Below are 25,155 nucleotides of genomic sequence, written 5' to 3'. Positions count from 1 at the left end.
CCCAGTAACTTATATTTGACTAAAGTATAACTTGCTTCCAGAAATGCCTCCCATCTTGTCTGGAAGACATTACAAGTGGGACAGACAATCCTCCACGATTTTTCCATAATAAAATTCCAGCTCTTGTACCCTAGAGCCTTGATCCTGCCCCCATTAAAGTGAATGGGACTCTTGCCATCCACTTAAATGGGAGCAGGATCAGACCTTGGCAGAATGTCACCGCATTGGGGATGAAAACTCGTTAAGGGAGTGTTCAGTTATCAAAAAAAAAAAAAAAAAAAAAAAAAAGCTTGAAAAGGACATTGTGGAAACATTTTTGTTGTAAGTCGAGGGAAAGTATATTTGTACAAAACTATTATTTTCCCCCAAATTAACATCTCATTTTAACAGACCCTTTCCAATGCCAATGTCTATGGTTTGTAAGTAACAATCTGATACCTGTAATTATTTATATGGGGTCAAATGGTCAGAGAAACCCATGCTGCAAACTTCAAAGCTGGATTGCAAACAGTGTTCCCACTAATTTTTTTCCATCCGTGTGTGCAGTAATTTTTTTATGCACACCAAGGCATGTGTGGATGTGCACCACCAGTGTAAATGCATACTGCTGGCTCTGGTATAAAATACTGCTAATTTTAAAATCCTATCAATAGAGCACATGTGTTAAATGGATCTAGAGCTGGTTAACTGGGAATTATCATTACCTGGAGTGTTGCCAGTGTTGTTCTGCAGGGATCAATACTTGGCCCTGTCATGATTATGAGGGTTAGCCAGCAGCCTGGGGATTAAGGGGTTAACTACACCTAGCCAGGTGGAGTGACCAATAGGAATGTAGGTGGGACTGTTCAAACTGGGACAAAGGAATTTGGGTTTTTTCTTTTCTCCCTTTTGTCTCTCTGGAGAGTTCTCTGCAGCTACAGAGAGGGACAAGCATGTCTCTCTCTGTAGCTGCAGAGAACTCTCCAGAGAGACAAAAGGGAGAAAAGAAAAAACCCAAATTCCTTTGTCCCAGTTTGAACAGTCCCACCTACATTCCTATTGGTCACTCCACCTGGCAGGTGTAGTTAACCCCTTAATCCCCAGGCTGCTGGCTAACCCTCATAATCATGACAGGACCAACACGGCTCAGCATTTTCACTAAGGATCTGGAAGTAAATATAAAATCACTACTGATAAAATCTGCAGAAGTCACTAAGATTGGTGTAGTGGAAAATAATGATTAGGAGGACAGGGCAGTCATTCAGAGCAAACCTCTCTCCCACAACAGCAAACAAAACCAGCCTCCCCACCCCCGCACGCACACACTACCCCGCATAGAATGGCCATACTAGGTCAGACCAAAGGTCCATCTAGTTCAGTCTCCTGTCTTTGACAGTGGACAATGCCAGGTGCCCCAGAGGGAGTGTTGCCCATTCCCAGCCTCTGACAAACAGATGCTAGGGACATGTACCCTGCCCATCCTGGCTAACAGCCACTGATGAACCTATCCTCCATGAATTGATCTAGTTCTTGTTTGAACCCTGTTAAAGTCTGGGCCTTCACAATGTCCTCTGGCAGAGAGTTCCACAGATCAGCTGTGAGTTGTGTGAAGAAGTACTTCCTTTTGTTTGTTTTAAATCTTCTGCCTATTCTTGTGTTATGAGAAGGAGTAAAAAACTTCCTTATTAGCTTTCTCCATGCCGGTCATGATTTTATAGACCACTATCATATCTCTCCTTACTCTCATTTCCAAAGTGAAAAGTTCCAGCCTTATTAATCTCTCCTTATATGGCAGCTGCTCCATTCCTCTAATCATTTTTGTTGCCCTTTTCTGAACTTTTTCCAATGCCAAGATAACTTTTTTTCAGATGAGGTGACCACACCTGTATGCAGTATTCAAGATGTGGGTGTGCCATGGTTTTATGTAAAGTCAATAAGATATTTTCTGTCTTAGCCTCTATCCCTTTGTAAATGATTTTGAAGATTGTGTTTGCTTTTTTGACTGCCGCTGCTCATTGAGTGGATGTTTTCAGAGAACTGTCCACAATGACTGCAAGATCTTGCTCTTCACTGATAATAGCTAATTCAGTCCCCATCATTTTGAATGTATAGTTGGGATTATGTTTTCCAATGTGTATTACTTTGCATTTATCAGCATTAAAATTCATCTGCCATTTTGTTGCCCAGTCACCCCGTTTTGTGAGATCCTTTTGACACTCTTCACAGTCTGCTGTAGAAATACCTAGCCAACAATTTTGTATCATCTTCAAATTTTGCCATCTCCCCTTTTCTGGATCATTAATGAATATGTTGAATAGGATTGGTCCCAGTACCTCTCTCCATTCTGAACACAGCACTTATTCCTATTTTTTAACCAGTTACCAGTTCGAACTAAGGTGGCTAACGTAGTCGTTCGAACTTGCAAATGAAGCCTGGGATTTAAATATCCCGGGCTTTATTTGCATGTTCCCGGGTACTGCCATTTTTAAATGCCCCGTAATTCGAACTACCTGCCTGCAGCTACACGCGGCACAGGCTCAGTAGTTCAAATTAAAGCTCCTAATTCGAACTACTGTTACTCCTCCTGCAATGAGTAATGATAGTTTGAATTAGGAGCTTTAATTTGAACTACCTAGCCCGTGCCGCGTGTAGCCACGGGCAGGTAGTTCGAACTACGGGGCATTTAAAAATGGTGGCGCCCAGGAACATGGTGGCTAGTGTAGACATATCCTGAGAGACCCTTCCCTCCTATTTCATGACAGCTTACTTTACTTAAGAGACTTTGGGGAGGGACTTTGTCAAAGGCTTTCTGGAAATCTAAGTACACTACATCTACTGGATCCCCCTTGTCCACATTCCTATTAACCCACTCAAAGAATTCTAGCAGATTGTTGCGGCATGATTTTCCCTTTACAAAAACCATGTGTGAAAGGAATCATTAGTCTGATCCTCTAGTTATTGGCCCCGTCAGGCCTCGTAGGGCTACTCCCCTGGATGCCACCGCGAATGCTGCTCCAGTCAGCTGGGGCGGTAAGCAGTAGGGAAGGGGAAGGGGGTCCCGACCCAGGGCCCTAAGGTCGAGGGGCAGCCATGCCTCCCCCTGCAACTTGACTGACGGGGTGCTGCCCCTTAACTCGTCGGTCCGCAGGCTTACCTCCCTAGTCCTGCCTTGGGCCGCTTCCTCCCCCTCTTAGCTCACCAGGCTCCATGTTCGCTGGGCGTTCTCTCCCGGCGTCCTGGGCAAACCACACCATTTTTTCCACAGTCTCCTGTGCCCCGGACCTTTCCTGTCCTAGTCCCTCTCCAACTCCATCTTCCTTTCCCTGTCTATTCTCCTCTTCTCCTTCCGTGTCTTTGTCCTTCCCTCGTGTTTCCTCTAGCCTCCCTTTTATTGCCCTGGCCTCTGCCCCAGTTCACCCTTTGGCGGTCCCGCTGATGTCACCCCATCCACAGTCTGCGGGGGACGTACCACGCCGCCCAGACACACCTCCCCAGTTAGCCCCAAGAGTGCCGGCTCTGTCAGCTGGGGCAGTGTGTGTTTGCCCGGCAACACCAGGCGAGCTAGCCCCTTGCGTGGTGCCGCCAGCACATGTGCCGGGCCTCGCCTCCTGGGATTCTGCTTGGTGGGCCCGGCGTTGAGCCGTTATGCTGCCCGGCTCAGCCTTGTGGAGCAACGGTTTCTGCCCCGCATTGCTCTGATGCCTGTCCCGCGGGAAGGGCTGCAAGTTTGGGGCTCTGCCACCCCGTCACACCACGTTAACTCTTGCTCAGAAAATTGTGTTTATCTATATGTCTGACAATTCTATTCTTTACGATAGCTTCAACCAGTTTGCCTGGTACTGAAGTAAGATTTGCCAGGATCACCCCTGAAGCCTTCCTTTAAAATTGGCATTACATTAACTATTCTCCAGTCATTTGATATATAAGTTGATTTAAAAGATAGGTTACAAACTACAGTTAATAGTTCTGAAGGAACTCACATGTGAAGTTACAGAACTCTTGGATGAATACCATCTGGCCCTGGTGACTTATTATAGTTCAATTTATTAATTTCTTCCAAAACTTCCTCTACTGATACCCCAATCTGGGACAGTTCCTTAGCTTTGTGATCTAAAAAGAATGGTTCAGGTTTGGGATTTTAAGTAGTGAAATAAAACATTTTAAAGATCTTCAGCTACAACTATTCAAGGTGATGTTTGTAATATAGTAAGTCAAAATTGTTTTCTTATGTTGTATTAAATACTACACCTCTCTAGTCCAGCACACTCTGATCTGGCAACATCTGTCGTCCGGTATGATTTTAGTTAGCTGAATGTCCACTTATTATGGGTGTGGCCAAGTTTTCTATGGTCCCACAAAATTAGTTTACAGCCACCAGTCCTGGCTCTCTGTCTTCTGTCCTGTTGTTTAACTCTAATTTACCCCAAAGGTCTTCTAAGAGCCAAGTAAGCAATGGAAGTGCTGGTAATACTGCTAGACAATATTGACCTCCCATGGTTCTGCAAATTCTCTAGTTCAGCACTGGCCAGGTCCCGAGAATGCTGGACTAGAAAGGTTCAACCTGTATTAAGCTGACTCTCTGTCCCATGGAATCATGCAGTTGGTCCCCCGGAGGCTATGCAGGATTGTTCCCTAGATTATATTCTTCCTCTGTCCATACTAGGTTTAAATTACTCCCTTTACTTGTTACCACTCCTCTGTCAATGAGATAGAGTTCCATGCTCCCAAACGCAATAAGGCTGTGTCTACACTGGCCTCCCTTTCGGAAAAGGGATGCTAATGTAGCACTTTGGAATAGGCAAATCCGTGGGGGATTTAAATATCCCCCGCAGTATTTGCATTAACACGGCTGCCGCTTTTTTCCGGCTTGGAGATAAGCCGGAGAAAAGCGCCAGTCTAGACGTGATTCTCCGGAAAATAAAGCCTTTTGCGGAGGATCTCTTATTCCTACTTGGGGCACCATGAAATTTGGAACATCAAATTGCTTTCAATTTCATAGTGTCCTCTGCGGCTGTGTGCTATCTATGGTATCTGCAGCCGCCATCCCCATATGCCCTCTGTCTCAATGCCAGGGCTCTGGCAGCTCCCAGCCACTCCTCCCCCTGGCTCAAAAGCATCCCTCTTCCAATCTCCTGGCTGCCCTATCAGGGCTCTGTGCCTAGCCTCTGCTCACCAAGCAGCGCTGAGCAGCGCTCATGGGGCTAGAGGACTCAGAAGGAGCAGGGGACAGCTGTGTAGTGGGTGGCTAGAGAAAATCAATGCTTTCCCCTTAAAAGTCAGTAGCCTTAATGACAGTTCTAGCTTTGTTCCTATTCAACAACGATAGAGAAAAATAGAGGAGTTCAAAAATGTCTGACAAGAATGATGAAGGATATGGTAAAACTCATATGAAGAGAGACTGAAAGACGGTCTGCTTCTCTTAGGAGATAAATAAGAGGGGTCTTGATAAAGCCATACAAAACATAACTATGATGTAGAGAGAAGGCAGATTGGGAGCATTTGTTCTCCCTGTCTCAAGAACAAGGTGACTCACAAGGAAATTGCAAGGCGATCAGTTCAGACTATAAAAGGAAAAACCTTTTCATCCCATGCGTTGTTTGTATGTGGAACTCATTGCCACAAGAGTGAGGCCATACAAGATTAAAAAAAGATTAGCTATGGGTAACAAGAACAGTCATGGTTATAGAAATAAACATTTTAAGAGCTTTCAAAGGGGTATAAGTCCTTAAACTGGGGGGCTTAACCAAGTTGCTGGCAATTTTAAGGAAATTCCTTGAGGGAAAGTTAGTCAGAACTGCCTTCAACAGGATTTTTCCTCTATAGCATCTGGAACTGGTGTGTCAGAAATAGGCTACCGGAATAGGTGGGTCGCTCACCTGAGCCAGAGTGGCAGTTCTTACATTTCCAGGTTTGATGATCTGTTCCCATAAATCATTCTATCGCTGACCTTTTAGAAGGGAGAACTCTTTATTCCACAACTGACCTCATTTACTTTGCAGCATTAATTTGACATACAGAAATAAATCTATAATCTTGTAAAGCAAAGTAATCGTAAGTTATTATTTAACCAAACCATCCCCAGGAGGGACTTTAGAAGAACTAATTGCATTGAATAAGCTCAGAAAAACAAACAATTCTGCAGGTAGCCTCACAAATGCTTATAAAAACAAAGTAGTGGGCCTGATTCTAATCTTGCACAAGTGCAAACCAAGAGTAATTCTATTGAGATCACTGGAGTTACAGTGGCATATAATCAATAAACTGACAGCCTCTGATTTAGCTTTTTTAAAATGCCCTACAACTATTTACTAGCCTTTATTTTTTCATATGATCTTTAGCATATGTACTAAAGAAATACCAAAAAAGCTACTGCAATGGGGTGGGAGGAGGCAAAAATTCAAGAAAGGTCTTGTGTCTGACCCTGCTGTAAGGAGGTGCAAATGTTGTGGGGAAAGAAGAATCCTTCTTTGTCCCCACAGACCCAGGCTAAAGCCAAATATAATCTGATTTGTAATATCTCCACCAAGCTGTTCCGTTCTGTTATGTGGCTGTCCTACAGTGAAGTTTGCATGAGAGTTCTGTTTTAACAGGGCTTTAAATCTTTATTTTGTGGAAATCTCACTGAGACGGCAAAAACCCTAATGGAGAACACCAGCTGTGAGCACTATTTGAGTTTTTCACGGCGATTTGATTTTCTTTTAAACTGCATTGATACAGATAAAATAAAATGCAAAAGCTTGACAGTCACATAGGCAGCATTAAGGCAGAATAAGGCTAGGGCTACACTACAGAGTTAAGTTGACGTAAGGGAGCTTATGTCAACCTAATTGTGTCCATGCCTACGTGACACCTGCCCATGTAAGTGTCCTCCTAGAGCGATACAATAACTCCAACTCCACAAGGGGCCTAGAGCTTCTGTCGCAGTGGCTCTTAAGACATGGTGTTCCTTATGGATGTTGACCTAAATTGACAAGAAAGCTGGCTCACAGTTCCCCACCTGGGCTTCTTCCTTGTCTCTGCTGCAGGTCAGGCTGCCACTTGGTCTCCCAGATGCCTGCAGAGAACCCAGCTGTGATAACTTAGATAGATCTCCCCCAGTAGTGTAGCTCTTTAATACAGGCAACAGGGAGCTGTCATTTCAGTATTTCCAGGCAAAAAAACAATTGTGTTTCATTTCCAAAACTGAAATTTCCCCATAGAAAATTTTGCATTTGCAAATGGGAATTTTTTCACTGGAAAATCATCCCTATTGAAACTTTTAAACCAGCTCTTCCTAAGCGCTGTATGCAGTGTACTTACCCGCTTTGCTGATTTTGGCCCCATACAACGTGACTAGCAGCTGTTAGTCTCTTCTGTTATCATTATAATATAGATGGTTCCACACAAATGGCTCTTTGAATGCAGTGTGTTTTCTGAGAAGCCACTCCAGATATGCACACATTGAGGCTGACATCTTTCCACGTGCTTCTGAGATGAGCACTTGCTTTCTCAGCGGGGTGGTACAATGGGAGAGAGATAAATATAATAGCCTTTGAATAGGTGCCGGGCTTTCAGGCAGACTTGGCTCATTCAGAACTGCACTAAGCATTTTATTTTGCAAGGTTCCACGGAATGACAGATAATAAAAAAGTAAAGCAAACTCTCACAGAAAGGAGTGGGATGAGCAGTGTGAGTAATGAAAGGTTACATGATATAGTATCCTGATTTGCACAGATTATTAATACAGTTATGTTTGCATTATGTAATGGATAATTAATACTCTGCCTGCCTACTATTGATTATGTCCATTGCCTGGCATGTGTAACAGAGCAACAATGGGTAAAATAGGCAAACATGCAGTGATAGCAAAAGACACTGGGACTCCTGAGTTCTACTCCCATGTGAATTATATGCTCTGTTCCTCAGTTTCTCCATTTGTGCAATGGACTTTTTACCTCTTTCCAAGGGCGTCATTAATTGTTTCCAAAATGCTTCCAGACTCTGATGAAAATGGACTATGGAAGTGAAAAGTAATAAAACTACTGTAAGAAATCATGCCTTCTGTTATTGTAATAAATTGCAACATTGACTTCATATCAATAATTAACCTACACGGATCCAGAGAAAAACTTAGGATGGGAGAGTTTAGAGAGGATGGTCTAGAGACTAAGGGTCATTACCTCTGTAAATTGCTAGCTCAAAACCAAATCAGGCTGGAATGGTTTTTCCAACGGTCATCATTAACTGACATGGAAGTGAGTTGATCCTTATAGTCCACTTTTTTCTGGAGTTGTTGGCACCACTCGGAGTGCATCTACATTGCACCATTATTTCGAGATAACTAGCGTTATTTTGAAATAACAATGTGAATGTCTACACAGCCATTCCGGCTTATTCTGAAATCTTATTCCAAATCAAGATAGCACATCTACATTAGGGAATCTTGCTTTGTACTAATTTTGAGGCTTCCCTTCAGTGTAGACGTGCTCTTTCGTAATAAGCTATTTCGGAATAACTATTCCAGAATAGCTTATTTTGAAATAAGCATGCCATATAGACATACCCTCTCAAGTCTGAGAGGGGTCACAGTGTTAGTTTGTATCCTCAAAAACAATGAGGAGTCCTGTGGCACCTTAAACACTAAACAGATTTATGTAGGCATAAGCTTTCATGGGCATCTGATGAAGTGGGTCTTTGCCCACAAAACCTTTGTGCCTTAATACATCTGTTAGTCTTTAAGGTGCTATAGGACTCCTTATTGTTTTTAGTGCTCTCTGTAGAGGTTCAAATGACTCCTTTCTAAAAGTTATTTTCTTAAATTTTCATTTTCCTCTGCACTTGTTCTTTGCTGGAATTTTTTAATCACAAATGCAGATTGTCTAGACTGAAGGTGCATGTTTGGACTGGAAAAGGTACATGTAAGATAATGAGAATTGGTTGGATCAGCCCTGTGAACTTTGGATTCAGCCTACTTTATTTCAACTGTCCAACCACTGAGCATGATTTCCTTGTTGCTATAATTTTTACAAATAGGTTTCATCCTACTGGATTTTTTCAAGAAGTATTAATAAGGACTACATGCATTATTCAGTGGCCACTATTGGAGCTTTGTGACTGGCTAACTAAGTCACATGCTATGCCTTCGGTTTCCTAGTTGAATGATCTAAAGAATATTCCCATTTTTGTGAGTGGGCACCCATGTTTCTGTGAACAAAGAGACTTTCATTGGAGTTTTGTTGACTTCCTAGCTGAGGATCTGTCTCTGAAGCACCTCCCCTAAAGTTCATGAAAACGCAATCCACCTATGTGCCATGTCCATGGAAAAGAGAACAAAAAAGTGCCTGAGCCTGGTCCTGAACAAGCAGCACTGTGACTGCTTTTCCCCACCTTCACTGGTGTAAGATCATTTTAAGCCAGTCTAATCCCTTAATGGTAAAAGCTCAGTGAATATAATATGGCTTTTCTGCGGCCAGGAGAAATTTTGAAATACGGTGACAGACAAGTGACAAAACCTCCGAATCAAAGACCGTGTTTCTTCAGAAGAAAGTTTCTGCTTCAAAATACCACAGGGCCTGGCGAACTGATTAGAACAAGAATTTCTGGTGCTAACCATTTGCCACCTTGATTGGATTCAGTCTGCATTCAAGCCAGTGCTGCCAAACCAGCCATTCATTTGTCTGTTGATTATTGTTTTTTAAATTGAATTTTTTTAAAAAATTGTTCTTGTTCCTATTGAGTAATGAAGGGGCAGGCGTTTGAAGGTATTTAAATACCTAAAGATGCAGTTAGGTACAGTGGGGCTGACAGCCTTGCCGAGCCTCTAGGCAAGAAGGGGGGGGGCTGGTTCCATATTCCTGGAAGGGGCAGGTCCTCAGGCAGAAGGGGTGGGGTTGAAGCTAAGGCTAGCTTCCCCCAGGCAGACTCAGTACAGCTCAGAGCATGTCATGCCTACCCCAAGCAGCCCTTAGCGCTGGCCAAAGAGTGCTGTTTGAAGAGTGCTGTAAAGGGTCCTGGGATCTGGCCACCATCGCAGTAGCAACATCCAGGAGCCCTGGGCCCTTTAGAATTGCCAGGACCTGGGGCATTTCTCCCTTTACTGCTCCCCCAAACCCACCTCACATCAGCAAGCCTGGTTAGATGCCTAGGGGGTTGTGAAAACTAGGAGCCTGACTGCATCTGTAGGGAGCCTAACTGTCTTTAGAAGTCTGACCCAGACATTCAGGTTAGATACAGTAATTCCTCATTTAACATGTGCCTGCTTAACACATTTTCGAGATAGCATGATTTTTTTTTAGGGAACGTTTTTTGAATAAAACACGAACGTCCCCAGAATAACACGATTTCCCCAGCTGGACTGTTGCCAGCAGCTGTGCGGGGCTTCCCCCGCTTCCCTGCAAAGCGGCGGAGGGTTCGCCGCTCACCGCGCTGATCCCCACTGACTCCCTCTCGCTGGATGCCTTGCCCCTCTCCTCCTCTCCCGTTTGCAGGCCGATGGCTGGGTTGCTCGCCGGGCCATTCCCTGGCGAACTCCCCTCGCTGGACTTAGTGCAGGTCCCGGCAGACCCGTCACAGGGGCATACTCCCAACCCAATCCCCCTTCCCTCTCCTCCCTTTCCCTTCCCTTCCCTTCCCCAGAGCCAAACACCTCCCCTCCCTGCTGTAACCCAGTCCCCTTTCTACCCCAACCTTATGTCCCGGTCCCAACAGACACCACCGCTTGAAACGCAACCCCCATCTTTTCCATTATTTTCAATGGGAAAATTGACCCCACATAACACATTTTCACTTAACACGATCATTTTCTGAAACATATCTATAGTGTTAAATGAGGAATTACTGTATTGGGAAAAATTTGCTTGCTACATGGCCAGTTAAGCGCTGGAATAGGCTTCCCAGGCAGGCCATGGAGTCCCCATTATTGGAGGCTGTTAAAAACAAGTTAGACAAACACCCATCAGAGAAGGTCGAGGTTTACTTGGTCCTGCCACAGCACAGGGGGATGAACTAGAGGACTTCTTGAGGTCCCTTAAATTTCTATGATTCATCACTTTTCTCCCCATTTTATAGCACTTGCCAAATACTCTTGCAGTTTTAGGTAGCGTTACCTGAGCCATGAAGACAGATTCCCTTTGTTCCAACTGGACTTCTAAAAAAAACCCTACATGTCAAACAATCTCCCATACAGCCAGCCCCACCATGTGTAGGCTTTCCCACTGACTTTCTCCCAGAGGTAGGCTCCTCCACGCCTACGGCATTGTCAAAAACAGAAGTTAGCCATTACCCTGCTTTAAGAGATTTTGAAGATTTTATCTGGGATCCTCATGTCCTCAGGAAAAGAGTTACTTTAACCAGAAACTCTTTTTCTTTTCAGAAGAACTGTCTTGCGGTGGAGGCACAAGATTGGTACTCACGAGTCCTTGGCTCAGTTCCTGGTTTGAACACAGATTTCTTGAGTGAACATTGGCAGGTCACTTGAGGCCCAGATCCTCAAAGGTATTTAATCTCTCTGTGCCTCAGTTCTCCAGCTGTAAAAGGGGGATATCAATGATTCCACTCTGAGCTCCTATTTAGATTACAAGGCCCATAAAGCAGGGCCTTGCCCTATACCCAGCACAATCAAATTTCAAATTCTGTCACACCCTGCAAGTGCTGCTCCTGTTGGTACTAAAAATAGTCTGTCAAAAGGTTGATTTTCCCCTCCTCCCCTCTGAGGGGAAAATGTGGCCCTTTTGTTGTTATCTCTGTACACCTTCTCCCCAAGTTCCAGGTATTCTGGGGGAAAGAGTGTGTGCATTTAGTGTATTCAACGTATTCAGTTTGGGGCTCAAATTCCCTCCTTTTGGTAACATTTATATAAAACCCCATTAAAATCTCAAGTTTCCATGGGCAAGCCCCCCCAAAAATCCCCCAAGAACTGGCTACAGAACTCCAGTTAAGGCCTTATCCGTGCTGAGTTGAGTGGAAGAATTACTTCTCAGGTCTTGCTTACAACACTCATGCTAATATATCACAGAATAATGTTTGCTTTTTGTGCGGGTTTTTTGTTCGGGGTGGGGTGGAGTTGGTTTTGTTTTTGTTATTGTTTTTTGGCAAGGGTGTTACCCTATTGATCAACTATAATCCCCAATCCCTTTTCTGCAGTACTCTGACCTATGCAGTCCTTACCCACTTTTATGTGTGCAACTGATTATTCCTTCTTTCTCAGTCAGAACTTTGCATTTGTCCTTGAGTTTCATCCTACTTACTTCAGACCATTTCTCCAATTCACAGGGATCATTTTGAATTGTAATCCCTCGCTTGCAATTCCTTCCAACATGGCATCAGATGCAAACTTTATAAGAGTACTCTATATGACATTATACAAACCATTTATAAATATATTGATCAGAAGCGGAGCCAGGACAGATCCCTGTGGAACCGCACACAATATACCCTTCCAGATTTATTGTGAACAATTGGTAACTCTGATTAAAGTTTTCCAATCAGGTGAGCACCCACATTTCAGTAGGTTCATGCAGGCTGTAAATCTCTCATTTATTTGGGAGAAGGTCATGTGAGACAGTATCAGAAGCCTTACAAAAATCTAGATATGATATACTGCTCATCCCCTCCCCACCCACAAAGCTTGTTATCTGTTAAAGAAGGATATTAGGCTGGTTTGACTTGATTTGTTCTTGACTAATCCATGTTGCCTGTTACTTATCACATTATCTTCTAACTGCTTACAAATTGATTGTGTGATTATTTGCGCCATTGTCTTTCCAGGTACTAAAGTTAATCTGACTGGTCTGTAATTTCCTAGGTTGTCTTTATTCCCCATTTTATAGCTAGAGTGATACTATATTTACCCATCTGCAATCCTCTGAGATTTCTCTCATCCTCTGTGAGTTCTCAAAGATAATTGCTAGTGGCTCAGATCTCTTCAGCCAGTTCCTTAACTGTTTTGGAGCTATTTCGTCAGCCCTGCCAACCTGAAAACATCTAATTTGTCTAAGTAATTCTTAATTTGTTCTTTTCCTGTTTTAACCTTGGATTCTCCACCATTGGTCCAGATTAGTTGACTAGTCACTACTAACTTTTAAAAATAATTTTTGCTGCTACATTAGCATTTTTTTCCCATTTTGTCCATGTTTTTCCTGAAGTGTGGTGCCCAGAACTCCAGCTGAGACCTTATCAATACTGAGTAGAGTAGAAGAATTACTTATTGTTTTAAGTGAAACAAAAAAGGCATTTAACTCTTCGAGCATTGCTGTCTTTTCTGTTATTGTGTTTCCTTTCTCATTTAGTGATGGACCTACTCTGTCCCTGGTCTCCCTCTTGCTTCTCATGTACTTGTAAAATGCTTTCTTGTTATCCTTTATATCCCTAGCTATTTTTAACTTGTTTTGGGCCTTGGCCTTTCCTATTTTGTCCCTACATGCTTGTGGAGAGGGAAGATATATTAATCTTTTGTCATTTGAGCTAGTTTCCACTTCTTTTGTGACCCTTTTTTCAGTTTCTGGTCATTTGAAGATCTCCTGGTTATCTCAAATAGTTCCTCGGGAGTACAGGATATCGACAAGTGCACTGCATTACACAGTGTAGAAGTGTTTGCCTGGCTCTCCACATTTACATTTGGGATTGTTTCTCAGCTTCCACTTGGCCATATTGCAACCAGTCTTTGTGACCCCAGCTCTCAGGCAATGTTGAATACACCTGTGTTTTCATTTGAGGTCAGTGCCTGAGGGAGTAGCTCTAAAGCAGCGGTTCCCAACTGCACTGAGCCGTGAACCGCTGGCTGCCGGGCCGTGGCAGCTCTGGGCAACAGGGCTGAGGTACACCACCCAGCACTTCCCCTCCCACCGCAGCTGTTGGGAGAAATGGGTCCTGCCCTGTGTCTCAGCCAGCCAGTACTGGGCAGGGGCGGGGTCTCTTCCTGGATGTAGAAGAGTGGTTCGCTGTATGGAGGAAGGGCCATGCAGAGCCCGGCATGGCAGCCTTAGAGCAGCTGCGACCAGGGCAGCAGTGCTCAGCTGGTAGCTGGGAGGCAGCACAGGGCTGGGGGGCATGCAGGCACTGGGGATTCTGGGGGTGCAGCTAATATTGGGGACTAGGGGCTGGCATGGGGGAGTTCTGGGGGACTTGGGTACACTGGGGCTCTGCAAACAGGAGGCTAGCACTGGTGGACCTGGTGGGGGGCACTAAGGGGCAGGGGGCTGGAACTGAGGTGTTTGGGATGGGGGGCTGTCACTGGGGGGCTCTGAGAGCAAGAGGCTGGCATGGGGAGGTTGGGTGCAGGAGACTCTGAGGTCAGTTGCTGGTGCTGGGGGGTAGTGGAGGGGTGGGGGAGCTCTAGGGGTTAGGGCTGGCACTGGGGGGCTCTGGGGCTGGGGTGTATCTCAGCCTCGGCCCCCAGAGCTACCGCAAACAGCTGGCTTGAGCTGCAGCAGGTGCCTGCCATGTGGCGATTGCCAAAGCTGAAGCCAGCTGTTCGCGGCAGTTCTGGGGGCCGGGGATTTTGGCAGACTGGTAACATTTTATTTGTGTATTTGCATATTCATTATTTGCATAATGCATGTGCAGAAATTCCAATAAAATGTTTCTGGTCCGCCAAAAATTTGTAAAGGTTGGGAACTACTGTTCTAAAGGAACCAGGTTCTCCAAGATCATTGACGTTTCCCACCATTTGTGTTACTCTGCAACCACTGTGTTTGGGGTGAGGGATTTCCTGAAGCAAAGCTTTTTCTGGACTTCCTCGTGTCCATGAATCGGATGGCTCATGTGCCTGTTTGTTACCCTGATTGCTGTGCACTCCCCAGGAGAGTAACAGTGTGGGATTCAATTTCAAGGTCACTGTGATGGTCCTATAGGATTGACTGAGTTGAGAAGCCATTCTGGATGTGTGGCTTAGAGCACTGAGGCACTGTACTCCGCAGCTGGGCAGGGGGGGATGCCAAGGGAGGGCTTGCAGGGGTGATAGCCACTCCAAATTTTCCTTACCCCTGCCATAGCCATCCCTCCCAGCACAAAGATTATCCAGATGTAAGGGTGGCATGGCGTGACATTGCCATTCTTACTTCTGTGCCTTCAGAGCCGTGTGGACAGAGAGTGGCATCTGCTAGCTGGATGTGTAGCTCTGACGGCAGTGCTGCCACCAGCAGCAGCACTGAAACCAACTGGCTCGAGCCCCGAACCCTTTAAATGATGGCCAGAGCCCCGGGCAGTGCACGCTGGGTGGCACTGAAGGGCTGTCAGGAGTAGGCTAGCCTCAGCCCCACCCCTTCTACTGGAGGCTCCACCCCTTCCAGGATTGCAGAGCCAAGCCCCACACACCTTGTCTGGGGACCCGGCAAGTCTGCCAGCAACCCTGGAAGAAATCACTGGGCTCAGGAAAATGCTTATAAAAGATCCTGGAAAGCAATGGCGTGTCTGCTGAAGGGACTCGACTGACAGAATCAAATCTGTGCCAGAATTGCAAAAAAGCGTCGGCCACCATTTGCCAGCTGAATCCTGACGGACAAGTAAAGAGCAGTGCTGCAGTCTCTCTCCCATCCACTCCAGCTCCTTCCCCATGGTAAACCAGCCCACCAAGTACAGCGCAGAATGCACCAGGGAAGCAGGACGTTCACTCACTTCTTAGAGACAGCAAAGTCCACAATCGTCAGCTCAACACTGAGGACTTTTGCACGGATGGAGTGCAGACACCAAGGCTGTTGAGACAGGCCCAAGTGGTTGCAGAGTTAGGGATTTATATGGTTTCAATCATACAAAGAGTTTCTGACCCAGTCTGCTTACTCTACTCGGCTTACAAGCATGATAATGGATAAAGTAGTGCCATTAGTGGACAAGCATCTGACTGATGACTAATTTGGTTTCTGTCCAAGATGTTTAGGCTGTGGTCAAGTGGTAAATCTAACTCAGTACTTTTGAAGATGCCTTTGAAGCCTGCAAAGTTGCAGGGGTTGTGTTTGCTCATCTGCCATTGCTTGTGATGGGTGAACCATTGTACACTCCTACTGAGCTTGACAAGAATTTGGAGAAACAGCAAGGTATCCCAGGTCACCTCTTCCCTGCTCAACAATGGACATGTCTGTGTCGAGATGGAGGGTCAGAAAAATCAGTGGCATACTCAGTGGACTGGATTGTCCCAAGACTCCAAATCATTATCCTTGGTGTTTAATGTCCACAGAAGACCAACCAGAATTCCTTGCTAGGCGAAGATTCAGTTATGCAGATGATCTTGCATTGCCGTAAGATTTAGGTTCCATGTGACAGGGAGCCAATGTTGAGCCAGTGCTGACATTTGAATAGTGCTAGTGACAATCACACATTTTCCACATGTTCAGTGTGGGGTGTATTATAAAGTTTATCAACCTCTGAGGTGGAATGCACCAGCAGCTTAATGGCAAGCCACATCCAAAGACCACTCGCTGTTAATGGGAAGACTCCCTTTGACTTCAGTTTTTCTTTGAGTGAACTATCATGCAGTATTAGTCCATGTTTGCAGAAGAACATTGCCCCCCACTGAAACTGTTAGGTCTCCCATGGCTCATTGTGAATATCGTTTAGGTATGGGGGTAGTGAATACAAAGTTCAGGCTTGTGTGTGCACGCTCTGATAGCCAAGCAGCAGTATCTGATCGAGGCCCTTGCTGGAATCCCCAACACCGTGGCAATGCAAAAGGAAGCTTTACACATTGGATCAGTTAACAGAACTAAGGCAAAGGACCAGCTTCTCAGCTGGTGTGAACTGGAGGGAGCTCCATCCACTGTCGCACTGTGGTGCCAGTTCACAGCAGTAGGGAGTCTGGCTTCCACCTCTCCGACAGAGGGGCAGAATGAGTGAGAGAGGCTGCCGAACTGCATTGTCAACATAGCAAATGGTAATGTCAAGGCCATTAAACCATTACCTGAGCTGTCCCCTTGACTGCTGGGAGTGCAGCATTAATTCTGAGCTGAGCTCTTTTAGAACAGAAACCTAATGAACTTTTGATGAACTGGGATCGAGGCAGACAGTTGCCTCTATTGAATCAGTGTCCTAGAAGACTGGCTCTATTAATGAATGTTTCATAGACAGAGAGACTGGCTGAATCAGAGATTTCAGACTGAGTTTTGGGTTTTTTTCATTTTAATTGCATTTTCAGGCGTTCACAGAAGAAATCTGTAATAGGTCAGAAAAGGCCATGCTCTGGAAAGAATTTCAGGCATCTTTCCTCTGACCTTCTCAGTCTTAGATACAATCGTGCTCATTCAACAAATACTGGTAATGGGATCATGGAACTACCGTACAGCACTGGATATTGGAAACAGACCCTTCTATTTGCTGAAAAGGATCCATATGTGCCCAAGGAGGGGAGTTCACAAGCTCTTTTGTGGGTTGCATAATGGGGCAAACCACCATGAGCCTTAAGTGTTGAGGTGGTTTTCAGGCAGCTGCTGTAGTAGATTCACAATTAGCCCACTGCTGTTCCTAGGTGATTGGTAGAGTTTGTATTTAGGACCCTACCAAATTCATGGTCCATTTTGGTCAATTTTAAGGCCATAGGATTTAAAAAACAATAAATTTTCACTATTTCAGCTATTTAAATTCCCCAGTGTTGTAATTGTAGGGGGTCTCACCCAAAAAGGAGTTGTGTGGGAGTCGCAAGATTATGGTGTGTGTGGAGGGAGGGGGGGAGTTTGCAGTACTGCTACCCTTACTTCTGTCCTTATGTTGGTGGTGGTGGTGCTGACTTGGCAGCCGGAGAGCAGTGGCTGCTGGTTGGGAGCCCAGCTCTGAAGACAGAGCTACTCCCACCAGCAGTGCAGAAGTAAGGATGTCATGGACCTTCTTGTTTCTGAGCTGCTGCCTGCTGAGCTGGGACCTTAGTCAATAGCTGCCACTCTCCAGGTGTCCAGCGCTGAAAGCAGCAGCACAGAAGTAAGGGTGATGTGGGTATGGCATTGCCACCTTACTTCTGCACTGCTGCTGGTGGGCTGCTGCCTTCAGTGCTGGGCACCTGCCACCGCTCTCCAGTTGCCCAGTTCTGAAAGCAGTGCAGAAGTAAGGGTGGCACCATAAGCCTCCTAAAATAACCTTGTGACCACCTCTACAGCTTTCTTTTGGGTCAGGAACCCAAATTGAGAAATGCTGATCTCCCTCCCTCTCCTGTGAAATCTGTATAGCACAGGAAAGGACAGCTTCAATGGGAGGACACCAGATTTCACGGTCTGTGTCACATTTTTTATGGCTGCGAATTTAGTAGGGCCCTATTTATATTTAAGATGGAGCCTTGTCAAATCTTGTGAGTTTCTTGGAGCAGATGGGTGTTGCTTCCTTTCCTCTGGAGATAAGGGTGGAACAGGAGATGAGCTGTGTTGTTGACTCACTTAGACTGGACAGTTGGCCTAGTTAACCTTAAGCAGGTCCATTAAGTTTGTATGTCAGAAAGCTGACTCTCCAAGAGGGTTTTGCCTGAATAGAGACTTATAGATGTGGTCTCCAGTGCAGAAGATCTAAGTAGAATGATCCTTATCTCATCAGAATGCCAGGCCACTGCTGGGGCTGTGGGAAGTTAGGAAACTAAATACGTTGGAGGATCTACACCAGGGCTACTCAACTTTGGAAGCCCCGGGGGGCCACAATGATACTCACAACACATGACGAGGGCCGAAACTTAAGTGTGGTTGCATATACATGTAAATATATATGCAAATATATGCAAATCGCATATTTCACACTGATGGGTATGACTAGAAAGATTAAGGCAAGATACACAACACGCAGGCCCCATTTAAGTCAGTTCTGCTGCTATTAAGAAAAAGCAATATTTACCCAATTTCCACCTATATGACAGCACTTTTAATGAGCAATGACAGTCCAGAAATGTAACTACTAAAACTCATATCAACAGAAGAATATTATATTGACTCGCTGTTGTAGAGCATGTTCCCAGTGGAGGCCATGTTAAAAGGATCCCACCCACGGGACACGTGTTGAGCCCATGTAAATCCAAACTGCACCGCGGGCCACAAACAAATGGCCCATGGGCCGTGTGTTGAGTAGCCCTGATCTTCACCTTTGTTTGTATTAATCAGACTTACTAGAGAGAGAATGAATAAGGCAGGTTATGTAGGAAGCTGGGACAGAGAAATCTCCTGAGGAAAAGATATTAAGAGCCTGACTAGGAAACAGCTTTACAATCTGCCAGCCCCCATTCTCATTATCAGTCATGTCAGCACACTTAAGAGGGAAGAGGAGAAATATTACAGCAGATTTTTCATACAGGATCAAAATATGAGTTCATCTAATCTGATATTACAAAGGAAGGCAACAAAAAAAAAAAAAAACCCATGATGCATTCAGATCTGATGATTGGGCGGGGAGGTGGGCGAAGAGGACAGCTGCTCCATGGCCTGGGGCTCCCAGCTGTCACTACTTTGGAGCCTTGGGCCCTTTAAATTGCTGATGGAGCCCTGGGAGGCACTAAGGACTGAGTTGGGTATGGAAGGGGAATGCAGCACAGTCCAGGCGGTGCAGAGACCTGGCTGCCCTCCCCCCCCCCGCTCCACCTCGTCCAACCAAGACTCTGCCCCTTCTGGGAGTGCAGAACTAGCTCTCCCACTTTGCCCAGGGCCCTCAAAAGTCTGTCGACCTCCTCCCCTCCCCCCATCCTGCCCCACAAATACATCTTATCTATGATATATATCATGCTATACACATCAGAAGGAGTTTGGAGGAATTTTCTTCCAGACTCCAGCAGGCAACTAATATATACCCTGAATCCTAGAATGTGATTACCCTCACTGTAGCAACATAACTACAAAGGTTATTGTTCACATAATTGCAGACAATGCATCCTGAGGTTAAAAAACTCAGAGGAGACAATCTCAGGTATTTAGTGGTACATCATAATGACAGCCTTATCTTAGGTTGTTTCTTAAATATCTTAGGTGCCTTCCACAAAACAGAGTAGAAGCATACAAGTTCTGCTTTCAGTATTACTGGCCTCAATCCAGAACGACTTCACTATATTCTTTGGGATAATATTGCAAATGAGCATGGAATTTGGCCCTACGTGTCTGTCAGGCCTTTTCAGAATGTAAATATTTGATTTGTTTTACCTTCACCTTCAGGCACTCAAGTCAGAAACTCACCAAATAGCAATTATGAACACACATGATTATTAATGACCACTTGCTTCTGTTATGCTGCTTTTTCCCTGCTGTCCATAGCGTATTAGAATTAGTTGGCATGTTTTATTTGTTTTGGCTTAGTAACTTACTTTGATCTGTCTGTTTTAACTTGCAATCACTTAAATCCTAATTTTATATTTAATGAAAAACACTTTTGTTTATTATCAAGGCCACTGCAAATAACCATTAACTGGTGCTGGGTGGTGGGAAGCAACCACTGTGCATGTCTCTCTTTCCTTGATAAAGAGGGTGAACATAAAAGCTTTCTCTGTGTACAACTTTTATACAGTAAGACAGATTTATTTGGGGTTTTGGTCCCTTTTGAGGGTTGGGTACCTGGGTGCTGCCACCAGCCCTATAGTTGAGCTATCCCAGAACCGAGCTGGTTCAGTGTCTGTGTTGCTCTGCTGGGGAGTGGTTACCCCAACTCTGTGCCGTGGCTGAGGGAGAGCAGAGAATCTGGCCCAGTAGGACAGCATGGTGAGGCACCTCAGAGGGCAGGAAGGTGGGCATCAATGGCATAATCAGCACACCAGGTGACAAACCCAAGGGGACCTCTATGATCCAACCCATCACATGTCTCTTCTGTCTATGGGTGTGTCTAGACTACATGCCTCCTTCGACGGAGGCATGTAGATTAGCCAGATCGGAAGAGGGAAATGAAGCCGCGATTAAAATAATCGCGGCTTCATTTAAATTTAAATGGCTGCCCCGATCTGCCGATCAGCTGTTTGTCGGCAGATCGGGAGAGTCTGGACGCGATGCCCCGACAAAGAAGCCTTTCTTCATCGACACAGGTAAGCCTCATGAAACCAGGTTTACCTGTGTCGATGAAGAAAGGCTTCTTTGTCGGGGCATCGCGTCCAGACTCTCCCGATCTGCCGACAAACAGCTGATCGGCAGATCGGGGCAGCCATTTAAATTTAAATGAAGCCGCGATTATTTTAATCGCGGCTTCATTTCCCTCTTCCGATCTGGCTAATCTACATGCCTCCGTCGAAGGAGGCATGTAGTCTAGACACACCCTATGTAACTCTCAGGCTCCAAAAGATCAGGTCCTGTTGATTGAAGAAGTAAAATGGCATGTAGAGGCCCAGACACCCACTAAGAAGCTGCACTTAAAAGATGATGGGTGTGTGACGTGTTTAAACAAACAACCTTCAAATAATTGCACCCTATGGATTTATAACCCACTATTTTATGACTTCAACAAGTAGCTAAAGTGGAAAAAAGTATGAAAGAGGCACCAGTGAGTCTAAACTTAACGAACAGTGAGGTTTCCTAAGGTGAGCTTTCCCAGAGGAGGAGACTGTAAAACATCATTTTATAAGCCTGGCTCAGCTGCTGCAGCTGCAGAGGGAAGAATGACTTTACAGGATATCAAGGAGGAGGGACCAGACTCAGGCTCTTGCTTCCCCAGCCAGCAGGTCTGAGAGCCTGGCAGAGGAGGCAGAATGTTCTCATCTCTTTGGGCACCCAGGCTAGGAAAAGAGGGCAAGATTTGTATCACTCCTCTGTGAAACCTGCTGCCTAACCAAAAACTGTTCCAGAGACACTCTAACAGAAGAGATAATGCAGTTTTGTGGAGGCTGGGTATGTAGCAGGTTGTGTTTGTGCATGTTCTCATATTAGGGAGGGGCCCCAAACCAAAACCTAGATCTGAATATTCCAGAATTGAGCTGGACATTAATTTTCCAGTGAAAATGTTTTTTATAGGACAATGGGGATTTCTTCAATCAGCTGAAACATTTCATGGAAATGTACCTGTTTCGATGAAACTTCTGCCTAGAATGAGTCCATGTGGCTCCCAGATGAGTGCCCAGATCAGTTGGCTATTTGCTATTCTGAAGTCTCTTTCTGGTTTTGGTTTTGATTTTATTTGTTTGTTTTTACTGAAACGTCTCAGTTTTGCACAGGGTTCGAATGGACCATTTCCTGTTCAGCTGTACTCCCAAAACTTTTGAAGGATTTGTAATTTGAATCAAATTTCCTGGGCTTTAAGCTTCATAAGGCCAAGGGGAGCATGCCACATATGGAAAGAACCATGGGGCCCTTAAAATTGGAAGCCTAGAAGTTGCAGAAAAAATGCAGAAAAAAATGTTATAGAGAAACTAAAATCCTGGAATCTGTAATTCTTCTCCCTGCCCCAATTTCCACCTGTTCTTGACATAAAGGTATTCATCCCCTGACCCTTTTTGAGGATTTGACTATGTTGCAGTGAGACACTTTTATAATATCTGGACAAATTTTTCCAGCACCAGCCTTTTTGCCTGTCTCTGCCCCTTAATCAGGTCTGGCAAAAAGCATATTCAGTGATATTGCAAAGGGGAAGGCTTTACCAGGTCCCCAGTGGGCATGATTACATAGCAAAGCTTGCTGATGTACACTTATGCTCATCGTAGTTGTCAGGAAGGACTGAACTAGGGACCTTCAGCTGAAGAACAGCAGGCTTCTACCATGTGAATCAAAGCAGAACTCCTTAGGTGAGAACAAATAGGCGGCTGTTATAATTGCTGTGTCCTGACACTAAGGGACATGTCTGCAGGTTGCATCTCCTAAATCCAGGATTCTCTTGTCTGGCAACATCCATGGTCCGGCCTGACTATGGATGGTCCTGGATGGGAGAACGCTGGGGCAGGAGGGCCAGCATCTGGGAGCCCAGTGTGACTTTGACAGTCCCAGCAGCCTAGGAAGAGAGCAATTGGGGCTCTCTGCCACCCGGCAGTGCAGCCTGGACCACAGCAGCCCAAAAGGGGAAGTCTGGCTGGGCTGTGTCAGCCTGGGAGGTGGCGGCCATGGTGGCGGCAGCATGATTGAGGCTGCCTGCCGCCCAGCATCAGGGCCAGGATTGAGGCCGTGGCAGCCCGGAGGGGAAGCCAGCCACAGTAGCCCAACAGAATCAGTGTGGTTGGGGCAACGTGCTGCATGGCAGCAGGACTGGGGCTGCGGCAGCCTGATCAGATAACCTGCCATTTGGCAGTGGGGCGGGAGCTGCCTGGCTGGCCAACAGCAGAGCCGGGGCTGGAGCTGGCCTGCAAACAGCCCAGCTGCACTGAAGGAGCCAGCAGTGGATAGGGTCAGCTGGCTGAGTGGCTGGTATCAGAGGACCTCCCCTTGTCTGGCAAATTCCCTCATCCAGGGCCTGTCAGGTCCTGAGGGTGCCAGACAAGAGAGGTCCAACCTATATATTACACAGAGAAGTAGCCCTGTGCAAACAGGAAGCTTTTTGGTTTGCTGGTAATTCTGAAAATGATTAAAAAAAAATTGGTGAATTTTAAAAAACAATTGTTCTGGATCCAACAAAACATTTTGTTTAGATTTTGAATTTTTAAAGACTACAATTAAAAGGAAATGTTTTGAAAATGTAAAAAAAAACTTTCAATTTTTTTCAGATTATTTTTCCATTTACTGAAATGATTTGGATAAACCACCATGTTTCACTGTCCCTGAACCTACAGTTTTCCCTTTCCTCCATCCAAAAAAAAAAAACCTGTTGGAAAATTTCACCGAATTCTGCTCTGAAATGATTTTTCCAATTAAATGTGTTTTAGGTTTTTTTAAAATAATGTTTTCCTCTTAGGGCTATCCTTAATGAGGTCTAGTTCAAGAACAGATTTAATATTTTATCATTTTTCTGTAGCCCTATTTTTTAAAAATATATATGTCAGGGTGTAATTTTATAGTTATGGTAACAAGAAAAATGTAATTCCCTAATCACTGAGTTATTCAGAAACAGCTGGAGGGAATTTTTTCAAATTTTTCAAAACAACAGATTCACTTCCAGACAAAGACCAGAAATGGAAAATTTCAGCCTTAAAGGCTCAATGTTTCAGAAAGCCATGAACCTGTGAAAATGGATTTTCAGGGTGGAATACTTTCCAGTTAACTAGTAGGTGCTACCATGGAATAGTGTTGCTCACATACACATGGGTCTGAGCCAAGCCCAGGGTAGCACGAGCCAGACATGTTTCCTCCCCCCCCCTCCACCCGCTCCAGTCCCACCCTCAGGGTAACCATATAAGGAATGGACACACACACACACACACACGATAAGGAGAGTGGCCAGAAGGAAAGATATGGCACATTACATATAAATACTTGCATGTACATACATTCCTAATGTATCCACCCCTGAACATACTCTCATAACCTTACACACACTTTATTCATGAATGGTCATCTCAACACATTTGTCTTTAAAAATGTTAATTCTTGAACCTGACACCTTGGGAAATGAGTGTATCAAGTCTACTATATTTTCTGACCAAATTATTTCTCCTGCATCCTTTTTCTCCCACCCCCACACTGCATTCTGAAGATCACACAAATGTAGTCCTAGCAAGCAGTGCTGAATGACTTCCTTAGAGAAACATGCTAGTTAATATGGGACTTGCATGAGTAATGGAGCCTTTTGTGGGCTAATAGAAGAAATCTTTCCACAAAAATCCTATTTGTGGGATCCTGAAAGAGGAATGATTCATAATATGAATGTGCCAGAGAACTGGGGAAGGCGAGTTGAACGATGGGGAGACATGCAAATCTGAGCCCAGCAGTCCCTACCCGTAGGAGAGGAAATTATGACAAAGCGTGAATCTTTCAACAGCCACATTCATCGAAAGTGAGTGACATACTTGGGAAGTGATATACTTGGGAAGATCAAGGGCTAGCAGCCACAAGAGCTGGTTTCCACTCCTAGCTCTTCCACCCACTTCCTGTGCAAGATGGGACAAGTTTTAACCTTATGCTTCAGCTTTCCCTATATATAAAAAGACACTAACAATACTTTCCTACAAGGATCGGTGAGAGGCTGAATACATTAATGTTGGTGAGTAGCTGCCACTTAGGAGGAGAACTGAGCTGTCAACCATCATGGGGAGGGAGAGAGAGCCCAGCTAAGCAGCAAAGGGAGAGGGATAACACAGAAGCACACACAAAGGAATGGAAGATGAAGTGAGGTGGGAAAAGTGGACAGGCTGACTTTTTAAAAAAGGACAAAACCCTTCTCACATTAAACACAGTGAATACAGCATGGAGGCTTATAGGA

General features: G+C 45.0%; 1 protein-coding gene across 12 annotated transcripts in view; it reads left to right on the top strand.

Moving 5' to 3' along the window:
* The window catches only part of LBH (LBH regulator of Wnt signaling pathway), a 217,913-nt gene that overhangs the window by 115,463 nt on the left and 77,295 nt on the right, over positions 1–25,155 (top strand). Inside the window, exon 5 of one of the 12 annotated variants that reach the window (XR_012902956.1) lies at positions 11,330–11,451. The exons of 10 other annotated variants lie outside the window; for them this stretch is intronic. Coding sequence is in view for 1 of the 2 variants with exons in the window: in XM_075925347.1 (XP_075781462.1) it covers positions 11,330–11,434 (105 nt within the window). In the remaining variant the exon portion in view is untranslated. Of the gene's footprint in view, positions 1–11,329; positions 11,561–25,155 lie in introns of those variants that run through there. One more of the 12 variants, XM_075925347.1, reaches the window with a different exon arrangement.

Source organism: Pelodiscus sinensis, chromosome 3, assembly GCF_049634645.1.
Source record: "Pelodiscus sinensis isolate JC-2024 chromosome 3, ASM4963464v1, whole genome shotgun sequence".
Lineage (NCBI taxonomy): Eukaryota > Metazoa > Chordata > Testudines > Trionychidae > Pelodiscus > Pelodiscus sinensis.
Note: the sequence above shows the minus strand (reverse complement) of the source record. Positions and strands in the feature narration are given on the sequence as shown.